The sequence below is a fragment of the Podarcis filfolensis genome, assembly GCF_964270895.1.
Source record: "Podarcis filfolensis genome assembly, chromosome: 13".
Taxonomy (NCBI): Eukaryota; Metazoa; Chordata; class Lepidosauria; order Squamata; family Lacertidae; genus Podarcis; species Podarcis filfolensis.
Window position 1 is genome coordinate 26851236 of NC_139615.1, and position 15924 is coordinate 26867159.

Here is a 15924-nt window from a genome sequence, read left to right on the forward strand (position 1 = left end):
GACACAGGGGAGGGGAAAGGAGAGACAGGCAAGAGAAAACAAACAAGGCATGCGTGTTACTGACAGCTCACTCCAGCGGAAGCACAGGCAAGGCACAAGAGAGAGAGAGAAAACTAGTGCTGAGAAAAGCAGAAAGGTGGCGGCTTTTCAGAGTTTGGGCAGGGAACAACCTTGCCTTGATTTAGAATTGCGTCCTTTTCCTCCATGCTGTCCTGGCCCACCCTGGTGGACAGACATGGCTCATGGTGGCATGCCCATGAACCTCTCAAAACCCAAATGACACATTGGCGAGAGCCAAATGACACATTGGCCAGAGCCACCGCGGGCAACATGATTGGCCTGGTGGCTCCTTTTGCCACCGCAGGGAGCTGTCAGGAAGGAGGCACTTTTCAGGGAAGAAGTGGTGCTGGAGAGAAGCCCTGGTACTTTTGCAGCCAGCCACTCTACACTCAAAGCTCCCCTCCACCCAGACAAACTTCTTCCCATCCACCTGTATTTCAGATCCTTGCAACTCTGCGGAGGGAAGTTTCAGGCGTAAGGTGGCTGGCAGGCAAAGCACTCCCTTCTCTGCTGCAAAGCACCCTTGGGCTCCTAGTGTAAAATACAGTTTGGCCCTCTGAGGATTCCCATCTTGAACCCTGAGGTTGCTTAGCAACCAGCCTCCCTCCGGACAACTTCCTCCCACTATTTGATCCGCAAGGAGGTAAAGAAGGGCCTGTGGAGGCAAATGCCATACCTGGATGGAATTTACAGGGCAAGGGTGGGTCACCAGGAGGAATGCCCCTCTTATGTGAAAGCCACTGGAACATCCCATATTCATGCTTTCTTGTGGGGCGCTGCAGTCCTACGTCCAAGTGAAGGGAAATGGCTTGACTATTTCACTCACTTCGCTCCCATGCTGGAACGTTCCATTGCTATCATTTCCACAGGTGAGGAGAATGGATTATAGAAGTGGAGCATTCCTAGTATCCACATATGGGAGGGACACATGGAACATACCACTTGCATGTTTCCCATGGGGGGGATTGGGACCTGTGACTTTCAAGGGTTTACACTGGGAAAAAGAAATGGGAGAATCATAGAATTGTAGAGTTGGAAGGTCCAACCCAATGCAATGCAGGAATCCTGCTCACAGTCATTTCTGGATGAAGAGGATTACTAGAGCATTACATTATTATCCTTCCCAGGGGACGGAGGGATCACTGTTCAATTACTAGATTTCTCAGGATGCGTAAGGCCAGGGGGGAGAGGGGAAAGGAAGCACATTATATTGGACACATCTTCCACCAAAGCCCAAGTGAGGGTATGAGTTGGTTGCCAATGCATCTTTTAACTCATACAAGGATGGAGAATGTGTGATCACTGGAACATACCCTTCTGAAACACGCCTTTTGTAGGCTCAGGCAGGTGACAAACACAATCGCGTATACACTTTATATCCGTAGTACACGTTGGTCTTTTCCTCGTAATATGCAGCAAATCGGCTCGGAATGTGCACCCCCCCAGCTTATGCTCTCCGCCAATGGGAGATCAGGACCACAAACCCACTTCCAGAACATGCCACTCCTATCACCCCCATCATTTGCACAAAAGCGCTCGATCTCTGGGCAGAAACAAGCCTACACACACAGGCAGGCATACTTAGGATGGCACAGCAAGCAGGTGCGAGGCAAGAGGGGGCACCATTACCTTCTTAAAGAAGGGGCGGCGCTTGGTGGTGGAGGGGGGCGTGGTGACGCTGCTAACACTAGTCTTGGGGGTTCGTTGGTTCTCCTCGGTGGCCTCCTCCTCCTCCTCTAAGTCAAGGGCGTCTGGGTCATAAGCTAAGTTAGTCATGTCCAAGGTACCTGGGAGGAGGATGGAGGGTGAGGGAGGAAGGAGATAAAAGGTAGGGGAGGAAAGGGGGAAGAAAAAAAAAACAGGGGGGAAATGCAACAACAACAACAACCAAAGAATGAAATGGAATAGGGCGAGAAAAACAAATGAGGAGGAACAACCAGAAACAAAAGAAATAAACTGATTCGTGTATCCAGAAGAGGAACATAAATAAATAAAATGGAATGGAATGGAAAACTCCAAATTTCCACAGTTTATGAGCATATGGGGGAGAGGGAGGCAGCAGTTAGGCAATGCGAAGCCTGCCATGTGGCTATTAGGACAGAATTTAGGCCTTGTCTGTACACGGATTAAAGTGGTAGGGCCCTGAACTGATGGTGTGGATTGTACCGCTTCAGACTGTAGATGTGGGGATCCTGTGTTTTGTTTTTGAAAATCCTCCCAAGTTAAAAAATATTTCCTTGCAACAGTGCGGGGGGGGGGGGAGGAACTAGCACAGCAGGGAGCAGGCTGGACTGGAACCTCCTCTCCCCGCTGCATTAGTTTTTGATCAGCAAGGAGATTTATTTTTTTTAAAAAAGTGGGAGAGGATTCAAATAGGACATCCCCACCTACAGGATGACCTGGAAGAGTCTGACACGGCCACCTCTTTCTGTTGCAGGTGCAGGTGAGCAATGCCCTTCAGATGCTTCAAACACTCCTCGTCCCACAGAAAGATGCAAAAGTATCCATCTGGGGTGGTGGTGGCAGTTATGCCGTTCTCTGTTGGGCGTGAGTAGCCTTACCAGTGGCAGGTGGGGTGGGTCTCCGGGGGCCAGTCACCACATCTCCCAGGCTGGAGGTGGAGTTGTCTCCTGATTTACTGCAAGACAGAAGAGCCATTAAAGTGAGGCAGGGAAACAGAAAGAGGTTTTGGGGTGGGGAAGAGCTGTGGCAAGGGGGAAGAGCCTCTGAGTCCAAGCTCAGCACCTTTTCACTTGCAAAAAAAGTAAACTTCTGTATCCCAGTAAGGCTTCATAGTCCTTGGATGTACATCCATCAAATGGCATTCTGCCCCATTAACACAATGGACTTGCACTACAGATCTACGCTCCAGTTTCAGATTAGCTCCACTGTCAAGTGTCCCATCTCTTAGACACTACAGAATGAATTGGCATAAGCCATAGGGACTACAAGAATGAAATAGGCTTGAACTGGTGTAAATTGCATGGAGGCTAAGGCAGAGTTGGCCTCCCCTTTGTCTTCAATGGACAGACAAGGCTAGGTCAAGGATCAGGCATCCACTTAGAGAGACTTCCACATGGATTTCAAGATCCACATTTTGCAGTCAGGGTCAGGGTGTGTTAGACTAGTGGGATGCATGTCCGTCTCATTTTAGTTTTACTCTGGAGAGCACGTTTCAGAAAATAGCCACAGGCCTCCAGAGGAAAGATGGTCTGGAATTGGCAGACATCTATTCACTCTAAGACAAAACCTCTTAAGGCCAATGTAGATAAAGTCCTCGGAATTCTTTTGTTTTGATGAAAGCAAGTGGCTAGCTCTCTTGATTGTGGAGGAAGGTTGGCTATGCAAGGGCGGTACCTGGCAGCTGCAGTTTGTGAAGGGTGCTGAGAGTTGTTAGGAGGCCTCCTTTTCCTCTCCCAGATCTACAATTCCCAGAGCTCCCTGGGAAGAGGAACTGATTAATAAATCTGTGCAAACTGTAGCTCTGGAAGTGGAATAAAGGGGCCTTCCAACAATTCTCAGCACCCTTCACAAACCACGGCTCCCATAATAATTGGGGGGGGGGGGCGGAATCCATGACTGTTTAAAGTGGTTTCCCAGTGCTGTAAATGTATGGTGTGAATGTGGCCTAAAGTCCACCCTGGCAGGTATTGCCAAGCATGCCTGGTAGAAGCCAAGGAGCTTTTTAGGAAGAGGGTTTTTCAGCCCTGCTACAAGACAGCCTCTCCCTGAAGATGGCAGGGGCTGAATGTGGGACCCTCTATGCAGAGGATTCTGGGTGGCTCAGCAGCCTCCTCCTCCTGCATCCCACTTCATCCCAGCCCACCTGGAGCTGAGTCGATGCTGCCTCATCTTTTGCTCCTGTAGCATCCGCATGTTCTCCAGCTTGACGGGGCTGGGGATGAAGCCGACCTCGCAGCCTTCTTTGACCAGGCGTCCGATCCACCAGTCATTGTTGTATTTCTGGAGAGCAGGGGGCAAAACATCCAAAGCGTGAGACACCCAAAGCGGGCATGGAGAGATGAGGCTGTAGCTTGTGGGTGTGCATGTGTGAGTGGGTGGAGCGCCAGCTTGCCCCAACAGATCACCCCTCACTGTCGCTTGCACATTTGGACCCCATGCAGAGAAGGGAGATGCTCACGAGAGCCTCTCACAGCCCCTTTCTTGCCCAGCTGCTGCACAAGTTAAAGAGTAATGGGGTGGGGAACAGGAGTCCAGGGTCCTGTGTGACACATTGTACCTCTTTGATATGAAGGAAGTCTTTGGGTTCAAAGGAAATAGACAGGCCTTGGACCGGCACGTCGTCATTGGGAGATGGATTGTAGCCCACGTTCGTTCTCACAGCAAATGCCACTGGTTTGGTCTGCAAAACAAAAATACAGAAGCATTTTAGCAAAGCAGGGGGGAAACAGGTGAATTGCGCCCTACCAAAAGCCCTTTTCCAACAAAGAAAAAGCAACTTGCTTAATTTATTTCCAGGTACAAAAAAAAAACCCCATGCACTTTGCTGCCTTTTTAACAGATCAGTAAAGGGAAAAACACCCTTCTTTACCTAAGCAAGGGGCGGGAGGCATCAATGAATGTGTTCTTCTTAACCCTTCTGGCTATGAAGAAACGCTTTCAAGCCAATGGGCCAATGCATACCTATATTGACGCATCTGTACCCAGAAGAGTGACTGAGTGAAATCGCCAGAAGTTCGAAACTGGGGCTCCAATGCTCAGAATAGCATCTCGTTCTTCAAGATGGCAAGCAGAAGCACCAGACATGATTTAAAATAGCAATATATAAAGCTCAGTGGGACAGCTTCTGCTTTGCATTCAGAAGGTCATAGAACCATAGAATTGTCGAGTTGGAAGGGACCCCAAGGGTCATCTAGTCCAACCTCCTGCAATGCAGCCCCATGTTCAACCCCCAGCATTTCCAGGCAGGCCTGGAGAGTCGCTGCCAGCCTGTGTCAGCATCACAGAGCAAAATGGACTATTGGTCTGACTCAGTATAAGGCAGCTTCCTACGTTCCTAATGATGCAAAACAAAGAGGAAAAGCCGCACCAATGTCCAAGGTAGGCCAGGGGGCTTTTTTCCCTGGAATTTTATTCTCTGCTTATCTCACTGTCAAGGAGAAGGAGGTGAGAAAGCAAGCAGCCACTCCTGGCATGAATTTCACCTGAAGCAGCAATGCAGAGTTGACCCCCCCAACCCCAGGCCCCATAGTTAACCCGAGCCTAGTCAACAGATAGCTCCAAGACCTGCTGATGAAGGCAAAGGATGAGACTTGCTGGCTGAAAGCCCAGAGTCGGAGAGCTAGGGATGTTCTGGATGCCAGCCACTCCCTCCCAGATCATCCTGGCAGCAAGGAGTTTGGACCAGATCCCAGCGGTCAAAACACCTCAGGCATCCTAATTGTGAGGGCTGCTGCGGCAACAGGCTGCGCCAAGAGCCAGTAAAGAAAGGGGGAGGGAATTGAGAGGCTTAATTAGCTAATTGCATCCGTCAAAGTCCCAGGGCTGCCGTGAAAGCGGGAATTGCTGCCCCAGGGAAGGGAAGGATGGCTTGTGTGATTACGGGAGAAATGGCAGGACCTCCCCACCACCACTTTCCCTGCTGGCCCAGGCAAGTGGGAAATGCTGGAAAGACCAGCTGCGAATCCCCACAAGGTTGAAATACTGCACAGGGGATGGCCCCCTTACACTGGCCACTCACCCACCCCACTTTGGGATTCTGCCTTCCTTCCCTATGACACTTTAAATAACCAGATCCCAACAATCCCCCTCCCACAACCAGGGGACAAACCCGAGAGTCTCTGCTCTCATACTCTGTTTGGATTTCAATCGATAAATCCTGGTCCTTTCTTAAAGATGTAGGAACAGCCCAAAATGTGCTATGTGCACTCTGTTTTAACTAGGCAGAGGTCACCAACGTGGCACCTGCAGAGGTATTTGTTGGCATCCATAGGGCCTCCCTTCTCCCTTCTGAAATGAGGCCTGAAAGAAGCATAGAATAGGCTGCAGTGGATGCTTGGTTTGGGGTATATGTGTTTGTGGGGAGGCACTTATAACAATTCCTTTGATTTGCAAACTCCCTCTTGCTTCTCATTCTTCAATAACCCATCCATATCTCTCTCCCAGATCCAAGGGTTAAGGCCCCACATCTCGGCTTCCAGTCCGTGTTTTAAGCGAAGGCTTGATGGATGAATGGATTTTCTTGAGCTGCCTCTGGGCAATTTTCTGCGGTTGTGGCACCTGCTGCAGAAACACGCAACCTTAGGAAGGCAAGCCAGAGCAAGACACCTGTAGGGTACATAACAGAGTGTGCTGAAAGGAGGACTGGGGCCCTGCCAACCCACAGCAGAGCCCCCTGGCTTTTGCGGCATTGCTTCCTGAGGCCAGTTCGCTTCAATCGAGAGCACGACTCAAGCTTCCTCTTTCCTCTTCTGCCTCCTGGAGTGATAAAACGTTACCATGCCCATTAGCCAAATGAATTTGAGGGTGCCTGGCCAGCCTGCGATTTATGGGCATCGATGGGCTTGAGCCAGTTGTGAAGAACATGGTGAGAAAGTAGCCATGTGGCAGTCTGAAAGCCAGCATGGTATGGTGATTGGAGTTGTAGCCTCGTGCCAAAAACACTTGGGTTCAAATCTTCACTCAGCCATGACGTCCAATGGGCCAGTCACAACAAGGTTGTTGTCAGGAAAAACAGAGGAAGATACCATTTATAGTTAGCCCATTGGTTCCCTAAGTTCAGTATTGCTCACCGGTGACCCTCCAGGTTTCAGGCATAAGTCCTTCTCAGCCCTGCCTGCAGATACCTAGAACTGAATCTAGGAGTTTCTGCATGCCAGCCATAGACCAGATGTCCCTCGGGATCCCTTCCAACTCTATGATTCCCACTTGACCCACTGAGTCACAGCCCTTCCCACATTTAGTGTAGGATAAGAGGGAAAGAACCACATACGCTGCCCTGAGCTCCTTGGAGAGAAGATGGGATATTGAACACAGTAAAACAAAATTTAAAAACAGAAGTCTCCTTGGGACCATCAGAATGCCATTCATCAAAACAAGCTGATGTATGCCTGGAATGCTCTGTTCTCAGTTGTACCTATGGAAAAAGGCGCCACCCATGTGACACACTGGAGTTTCTGCAGAAACAGAAAGCTGGGATGGGCAAGAGAATGACAAACAAATAAACAGAGGGGGGAAGTAGCAGGTCCCAGCAGAATCCCACGTTGGATGCCTTGCTTGGTCCTGTCACATGCAAGATACACAACAGAGATTGAGATCTCTGATTGCCAGACTAAGCATTTTTTAGCCATTTGAATGCTTCATTTGACCAAAGTGATTTTGTGTAACTTGGATTGCTCATTTTAACGCATGCCGGCTATTGTGTCATAATATCAACACGCTCTCCTTCATGATCTCCATTACCTGGCATCCATTTTCCACTCCTGGCATTGACCCATCTGCTCTTCTGCAGGAGTGGAGAGTGGGACCCAGAGTCTCTCGAAGGAGGGGCGAGGGGCACCTTTATGTATGGCTCTCCCCCCCTTGCTCACATGACCCGCTTAAAGAGCATGTGCATGGCTTCAAAATCATTTTGAATCCAGTTCTGCTGTTTGGTGTCCAAGTGGCATCCATAACACACAGCTTCATTCGCCAGCTCTGGCTGGTGATTCAGCTGCCACCCGAGAGAGAGAGAGATTGCTTCTGGCTGCAGTAATCCATGCTCTAACAGCATCCAAGCTGGACCACTATAATGCACACTGCATGGGCTTGACTATGGAGAGGATTAGGAAATTTTAACTGATAATAGAATAGCCAATGCCATTCACTGAGTCTAGAGCCTATCACACCACTGTGAAAGAGCTGCACTAGCTGCCAGTTTGTTCCTGTGCGCCATTCAAATGGATAGTGTGATTTGATGCTTTTAGAACGAGGTTGGGGAGCCTGTGGCCCAAGGTGGCCCTTGGCCTAATTTCATGCAGGTAGTGGGAGCCTAAGGAATAGAAGGAAGGCGGGAGCTGGGGATGATGAGAAGAAAGCTGAAATAGATGCAGCAATGGAAGGACGAAAGAGAAACTTCTGTAAGAATTCATGTAGACCTCTGGAAAAAAGAATTATCTGTCCTTCTCCTTGCAACTTGGTGGATGGGGGAGGAAGAGGGGGCAGGAAAGGAGGGGCTCTGTCCACTTTAGGTTTTGGCTCTGGCCCTACTCACTGCTGGCTCCAGCTCCTCCCACTGCTGGCATTGTATCCAGAATACAGAATCCGTATCCAGAATCCTTAGCTCAATAATCCCTTTAGTATTTTGATGGAACCTCTCCTGCAGGGATATTTTGCTGCCAGGGGCTCAGAGGTAGAGGCCTACCAAATTCAAAAGCACAGAGGCAGACAGCCAACTAGTCGAAGCAAAATATGGAGCAACTGAAATCAATTTGTAGCCCTGGTTTGTGTGTGCATGAACACTGAGCCCAAAAGTCAGTTAACTGATCCCACTGAGGGTTCCATAAGCCGGCTAGGCATTGTGGTTAATGTTTCCCTTCCTTAAATTGCAAGGATTTGTAACAGCCAGCTTGTTTAATTAACGTAAGGCAGTGTGGGCAAGAGTCAGCATTATGAAACTAGCCTTAACAAGTCGTACACCAGCTGTGACCACCTGTGGAAGGGACATGTCCCTGGAGAACACCTGTAAAGGAGGCCAACTATGCTGTAGGCATGGCAGGAAGCTACAGGAAGAAACAACCCACAGAAATAAAGCAAAAATTAAAATGAGGAAGGGTGGCAGAGTGGAAGGATGGAAGACCTGAAGTCCACAGAGGCAGCAAAACCACCCACTGCTGAGTCAGGCAGGGTCGCATAAATGACATTCCCTCCCAGTAGGTGCAGGCTGTGATGGGTTGTTTCCTTAGTAGGGACAAAACACACCCCCTACTTTCCTCTCTCATGTGCTGGAGGATGGGCCATCGGGATAAGCTGCATCCCACAGACTCTCACATGGATCTCAATGGGACTCTGCTCTTGAATCAGATCCCGACGCCAGATAGCTTTCCCCAGCCGGCTGCATTACGAAAACCATCTCCCGTACCCTACCCTGCAATTTCTCTAGGATGCTTGAAGTTACTTTACCTTTGCCTTCTCCAGCTGTGCTAGGGCTTGGCGTTCTGCCTCCTTGCGCAGGGCCTCGCGATCTTCCTCCAACGACACATCGGAATCAGAGGGCCGACTGGTGTAGGACTCAGCAGAACCCTAAAGGGAGGAGGAGAAAAGAGGGGTGGTGATGGGGTAGGTTAGGCTAGGAGACAGGAAGCTGCCTTATACCAAGTCAAACCATCGGTCCATCTAGTGCTGCCCACTCTGACTGGCAGTGGCTCTCCAGGGTTTCAAAAGCAGGTGTCTGTCCTAGTCCTACCCGAAGATGCTGTGGGTTGAACCTTCTACATGCAAAGCAGATGCTCCACTGCTGGAAATCAGCAAGGACTTTGCCTCCCGGGTCCTCATGTGACCTTAAGGCAAGGCCTTTGTTAACCAAACAGGTATAAGCAGATGCTGGCAGCCTGTGCTTCCTCCCCATCTCTTGTCTCACACCTGAGCCAGCAACCTCATCTGCCTGCTGGTTAGGCCTCTGGAAAGCATTCCGCTGCATCCTGGCATTGCATCCTGTCACTCCTGGGCAGCACAAGCAGCCCAGCCAGAGACACTGTTCGTAGGGGAATGAATCCCATCTGCTGCCTTCAAACTAGAGAGTACTTACTGCTGTCGAGCCATAAGGCTGGCGAGGTTGTTTGCCTTTGGAATCTGAGCTTAGTCTACACCCAGAACATTGGACAGCACTCGTGAATTTAGTCATGCTGACTACAGTGTTTCTAACGTTCTTCTCCTGCGCTGGACAAAGGGCGCAGGAAGTTGCTGACCAGATGCGACATCAACAAGGGACAACTAGGGATGAAGCCTACATCCAGATGGAAAACAGAAGGATGGGTACCATCACTAACAACACACAGGGTCTAGCCTTAGGGCAAGTCCTATACAGTGGTCTCACAGAAAGGCAGCAAATTGTTAGTTACCTAACAATTAACTAATTGCTCGTGGGGTTTTCTTCCTCAGGTGCCAAAATAACTGGCCTTGGGCACAATGAAGCTTGGTTGAAAAGGGGTTGCCAACATTTGTTCCTCTGTTTCAGGCAACACAATAACTTTCTATTCATTTCTTTTAACTTATGGTATAAAACATGGAAAGAGAATACTGTACTGAGTCAGCTCTGCAAGACTAGGAGTGATTCAGAGAGATTTCAGTTATGTTTATTTGTATCCGTCACAAAATAAAAATTGAACAGTATGGAAATAACTAACACAGGAGATTTTACCTCGCACCCAAATAGAACTACAACACAGACCAGCTTAAAATGATGGGATTTCCTTGGCAGATCACAACAGGACCAGCTGAAGGGGAAAACGGTCCTTCTTTAACAAATATTAAAACAAAATAAATGTATTTGTGCCAGTCTGAATAAAATTATGCGAAACCTAAATTAATAAATTAAAGCATAAAAGCACATAGCTGAATAAAAGCAGACTAAGGATAATTCTTGGATGTTCTTAGGCATTTGCCTATTTTATATGGTTTCTTGCCGCAGGAGGTTTCTGTTCCATGGAATATATATTTTTCTGTAAGAAGGTAGATTTTTAATTTTTTTAATAAGCCACACCTTCACCCAAAAATAAATTTCAGGGTGGTATACATGAACATTTAAATTCTATAAACACAAACTAGAACATAACCCACACCACCATGTAATTGAGAAGTTAATGTTTCTGAGAGTTCAGTGTGTGTGTGTGTGTGTGTGTGTGTGTGTGTGTGTGTTGGTGAATCTACCTGATTTAAACCAGTCAGCCAGGCTTCTAATAATGCTGGAATGGCAGTACAGGGAACTGCATAGACTCCAAAGTAGTTTTTAAAAGCAATTTAAATCAAACTTGAACAAAATCACAAAAAGCCACAGGTTGGAGGATGACAAATGGTACCACGTTGCCTAAGAAAGTGTGTGTGTGTGTGTGTGTGTGTGTGTGTGTGTGTACTTATATTGGCAAATAAAATAAAAAATACTATAATGCTATCTTATCATAAAAGTATTTGATAGGATTCTTGCTTCTCTTTCCAGCCTGGTCCTTCACATGCTTACCTAGAGGTTAATCCCACAGGGTTTACTGGGCCTTATTTCCAAGTAAGAGCACACAAAACTTAAACTTTATTAATTAAACAGGTGATATTCTCGACAGTTACTTAATCCTGGCATACCCTTTCCCAAGTGAGGACACCACACATAGTCCCCTCATATATAGCTGTAACCAAATTTTGGTTGTTCCTTCACAAAGTTATCCTCTGCCTTCTTAACAAACCAATAAAAAAGGCCTAAACTGAATTGTTGTGGGATTTTTCTGTTCATCTGTGACCAGCCATTGCTTTTGATTATTTTCTTTTGAAAGAGACATTTTCTTCCTGTGAATGGCTCATTAAGGCTCAAAATGAGACGGGCCTTCTTACCCTTTTTCTGAAGAGAGGTAGCTTGACTGGAGTGAGAGTGAGGGGCTGAAATGTCACTGTTAATTAGCAAGCCCCCCTATGAGGCTAGGAGAGGGAAAGTAGGCTCACTGCAAGGACTAAGCTGGACTCTTAAGGGGGCCAGAACTCCACAGGCAGCTGTCAATCAATGTGGAAGGAAAGGATGGAGGGGGCTCACTTCCACCCCATTCTATGCAGACAACTTCTTGAGAACAAAAGCCAAATCTACTGGCGTCTCTCCAATAGAAGTGGATTGCTTTTTTAAATATGTGTTGAACTCCAGGGGGATACAATCTATTTAATTATCTGCAATTGATCTCCTTCCCTGTACCTCCCTGCTGCGAAAGATGCAAACACAAAACAGGTCCTCACCAAATGCAGTCACGACAGAATAAGAGGCACAACCCAAATGCACGTCACAGCTCTCCCCCCCAAACCAAAAAGCGAAACTATGCTGTTGAGAAGGTGGAGCAGATTTACAAATAAGGAAAGTCTTTCCGTGGCAGTTTCCCAGAATGCAAGGGAGACCAGAGAATGGGCATCACTACAAATTGCAAAGTTGCAAGGAGAGGAATCATAGCAGCCTGCAAAGATGGCACTTGCTAGCAAAGAGCAACAACAGCTTTGGGGAGAGATGGCTGAAGCTCCAAAGAGTACCTCCTAACCCAAAACCAGCTAGCTGTGGGTTGTCCTGAGCAAAACATAGCTGCAAGCTTCTTACCTGAACACACACTCTCTCTGGTCTCCTAAATGCCCACAACTTAACTTTTTGCCCTCCAGTTCCACTCCAAAATTGGGAAGCCCGAGTAGTGGTAGCTTCTCAGAGCTTGACATGTTGAGGTTACTTAAAGAGAGAGGGGGGAGTCTGCACACACAGAATGAACAAGATCCCAGATCGCACCTCAAGTGTAGCAACCTCAGCCTGATGTTCACCAACACCTGGAATTAAGGAGGAGGTGGGGTTGCAATAGATTTACCCAAACTCCTTCCCCCTACAATAAAACCCTGAATATTCTTTACATAAATGACAGGGTTTTAGGAATCTACGTAATCTTCTGTAGTGATTGTGCCTAGACAGAAACCTGGAAACACCCCTACTAATGAAACACAGACACACACTGCACAAAGATGTGAAGAATGCTACAAAACTTTTCCTGACAAAACCAATATTTGGGAAAAGATGGACATCCCCACAGTACAAATGAAGAGACCTGACAGAGTGGCAGTCAAGGACTGCCAATCCCCCCCCCCGCCCCCCCATTATATGGTTTTGGTCAGGGCTTCCAGTTAATCCCCACAGAAGGAATTTGGGACCAGGATAACACGTTATCCTCTTTTTAGGATTTATCTAGGGGAGGAGAACGTTCTTTGAAAAGAGAGAAGGGTGGAAAGGAAGAGTTGAGATTCAGAGAGCAAACGGGATTCAGAGTGGAAGGTGAACATAAAAGAATGAGAAAACCATGGTGCTAACGAGAGGAGACTCTCCCCCGAGATGAGCTAGCAACAGGCAGACACGGATAGTGCGGGGAAGGACCCAAATCAGCCAGGATGCATTACTCACCGCTTCTGAATCATCATCCAGCTCGTACAAGGACATCCTGCCAGGTGGCGGCCCTAATAAGGTGAGGGACACCAGGAGCACCTCCCCAATTGGGCAAAGAGGAGGTCGGAGGATGGGGAAGCTCGACACTTCCAGGAACACAGAGGCTGAAGGCGCCTAAGAGCCAAGGATGTTAAATCCAGATGAAGAGTTGGCTGCCTATGTCCACCCCCACCACCCTGCCTGCCACACTTTTGGAAAGAGAGAAGAAAGGAAAACCTGGTTGAGAGGCTTGCTGGTTTGGTAGCTTAGCCTCCTGTGCTACAGGCAGGAGATGGAAAGAGCCAAGAGCTGGTGACGTGCCTCTGAGATGCAATTGGCTTACTCATTTATGTGTCATTTATTAGCAAAGCTGGTGTGTGGCCAGGGCTCTCTCTCTCTCTCTCTGTGTGTGTGTGTGTGCGCGCGCATGCGCACACACACACACACACACACGCCTGGTCTCACTATTTAAGAACTTAGAAATTTTCAGAGTGGGTCCTGTGGTGGAAATGTTTTAGAGCACATTGGAACTTGGGTTGTTTCAATGAGAAACAGGTCTGTTTACACAAACCATTGTTTCACGTTAATAACTCCAGTCTCTGTCTTTCCAAAGTAAAAAGCAGCCTTGCATGCTTGTGGTTTTCTGGATCACAAGCACTGGGTCTTTCTAAAAGAACAAGGTTCTACAGCCATGTACACCCCATACCTTTAAAGCACATTTTCCCTCCAAAGAATTCTAGCTTACCCTTCGGAGTGTTACAATTCCCAGCAAACTTTAACCAACTGCAGTACCCAGAATTCTTTGAAGGAAATAATGTTTTTGCTTTGAATGTGTCTTAAAGGTAACAGTGTGTGCACGCAACCTAGATCTCAGACTTTCGAATAAGTAAAAACTTGAAGGTAGAGTTCAAAGAAGCCTGAGACCTCAGGGGACCTAAATGGCACTAAATGACCTCTGGGGACTTAACTGGCCAGGAAGCAAGATGTGTCTGATCTAAATGATCTTCACCCATGTTTGCAGGAGCTGAGCACTCTGCATTCAGATATGACACTGCACTCCAACCAAATTGGTTTGTGAACAGTGTACTGGAGTAAGACTGGTACAAGGATTTCGTGGCCAAATATCAAGGAGTTCTTCCTGCGCAGTCTCACAATCCTAGTTCCCCAAACCGTGTACCAATGCATCGCACTTGAAATCTAATGTCAAAATGGAAACATTGCTGTGCTGACCCAGAAGAAAATGCAGTATCTTTATTAGGCCAGCCCATTTTGTGATATTTTGGTTTGCCTAATCAAAGTGTTGCCCTAATGTGGATTTTGGGGTGTTAAAATAGTTACTTTATAACCAAAAGTTACCTTTTCCAAAACGTCCATGCCATGCACCTTCCCTTAAGTACTTCAGATCTCTTTTCCATTCTATCTCAAGGCAGGTTACATTATACACCCAACCTTATTTTATCCTCAGAACAATCCCTTACAGTGCATGACTTCCCAGAAGCCAGCTTGCAAGTCTCAAAGCTGGAACAGGAATTTGAACTTGGACCTCCTGCTTCCAAACACTCTGAACGCTAACTGCCCCGGTGGATTCTCTTGCCCTCCAAAGCCCCATTGCCCAGACCAATCCCCACATCAAATGTTCTAATCAAAAAGCCCATCCTTTCCACATTCACGCTACTACTCCAACTCCTGGCATTTTTTACTTCCAATATTATGCAATTAAATAAAAGAACACAAACATCTTAAAACCAAACGGAGTTTGCTACATTTGCATAACACATTCCAGGAACAGAGTTTCTGTCTTGGGTATGTTTTTTAAAAAGAACACCCTGAACATCTTATATCTATTTCACGCAAGATACTAAACTGGCTTTCAGCTGTCTGTGTCATATGGGCCTGCTGTTAAAACAGGGCAGAACGTGGGGGGGGGGGGGAAGAATACACATTGTCACCAGTGACATTTTGTCTGTTATAAATATACTTAATTGGAAGCAGATTTAAAGCTGCAATCCTATGGCCCCTTCTATGGGCATAAGCCACACCAAACTCAACAAGGCATATTTCTGAGTAGATATGTCCAGGATGGTGCCATGAGCCTCACATGCAAAAACTTGTCAAAGCGAACATTGACTATTCAGCAGCTCAGAAGAGATGAGGGTGAGTGAGCACTAATAAACACAGGGAGGCATTTTATATTAAGTCACACCATGGGCTATTGAGTTCTATATTACCTTGCAATGAATAGCAGTGGCTCTCCGGGGTTTCAGTCTTCCCCAACCCTACCTGGAGATGCTGGGGATTGAATCTGGGACCCTTTGCTTGCAAAGCATTTGCTCTGCCAATGAGGTCTATGCCCCCCTCTCAGTACAAATTATACATCTTTTCTGCAACACACACCATATTGTTGCACAGCATGCAAGAATTACATCCTGCCTGCCTACACTCACAGCCTTCTCCCCCTCTACTTCACATGCCAATTGAAACACGCTGATCCTAAATCTTCTTGGAATAGGAGAAAGGATAAGCCCCTATCACTTAAGCCAGACCCTCCAAGTGTCCCTATTTTCCAGGGACGTCCCTGATTTAGAGAAGGTGTCCCGGTTTCTGATTTGATCCCTGAATCTCCCGCTTTTCCTTAGGATGTCCCTATTTTCATTGGATAAATGTTGGAGGGTATGGAGTCATCCGACCCCTGAGCCGTCTGAAAGCAATCCTGTATAGGGAAGTTTTTA

General features: G+C 47.4%; 2 protein-coding genes across 7 annotated transcripts in view; one reads left to right on the forward strand and one right to left on the reverse strand.

Moving 5' to 3' along the window:
- The window catches only part of RPL19 (ribosomal protein L19), an 89868-nt gene that overhangs the window by 46424 nt on the left and 27520 nt on the right, over window positions 1-15924 (forward strand). The window lies entirely within an intron of this gene.
- Window positions 1-15924, reverse strand: part of CACNB1 (calcium voltage-gated channel auxiliary subunit beta 1) — a 48482-nt gene that overhangs the window by 15681 nt on the left and 16877 nt on the right. For 4 of the 6 annotated variants that reach the window (XR_014541006.1, XM_083582898.1, XM_083582901.1 and 1 more), the window contains 5 exons: window positions 9181-9300; window positions 4301-4423; window positions 3887-4023; window positions 2622-2698; window positions 1690-1847 (listed from right to left, as the gene is read on the reverse strand). Coding sequence is in view for 5 of the 6 variants with exons in the window: in XM_083582898.1 (XP_083439024.1) it covers window positions 1690-1847; window positions 2622-2698; window positions 3887-4023; window positions 4301-4423; window positions 9181-9300 (615 nt within the window). In the remaining variant the exon portion in view is untranslated. Of the gene's footprint in view, window positions 1-1689; window positions 1848-2621; window positions 2699-3886; window positions 4024-4300; window positions 4424-9180; window positions 9301-13174; window positions 13288-15924 lie in introns of those variants that run through there. The other 2 variants (XM_083582902.1, XM_083582900.1) reach the window with 2 other exon arrangements.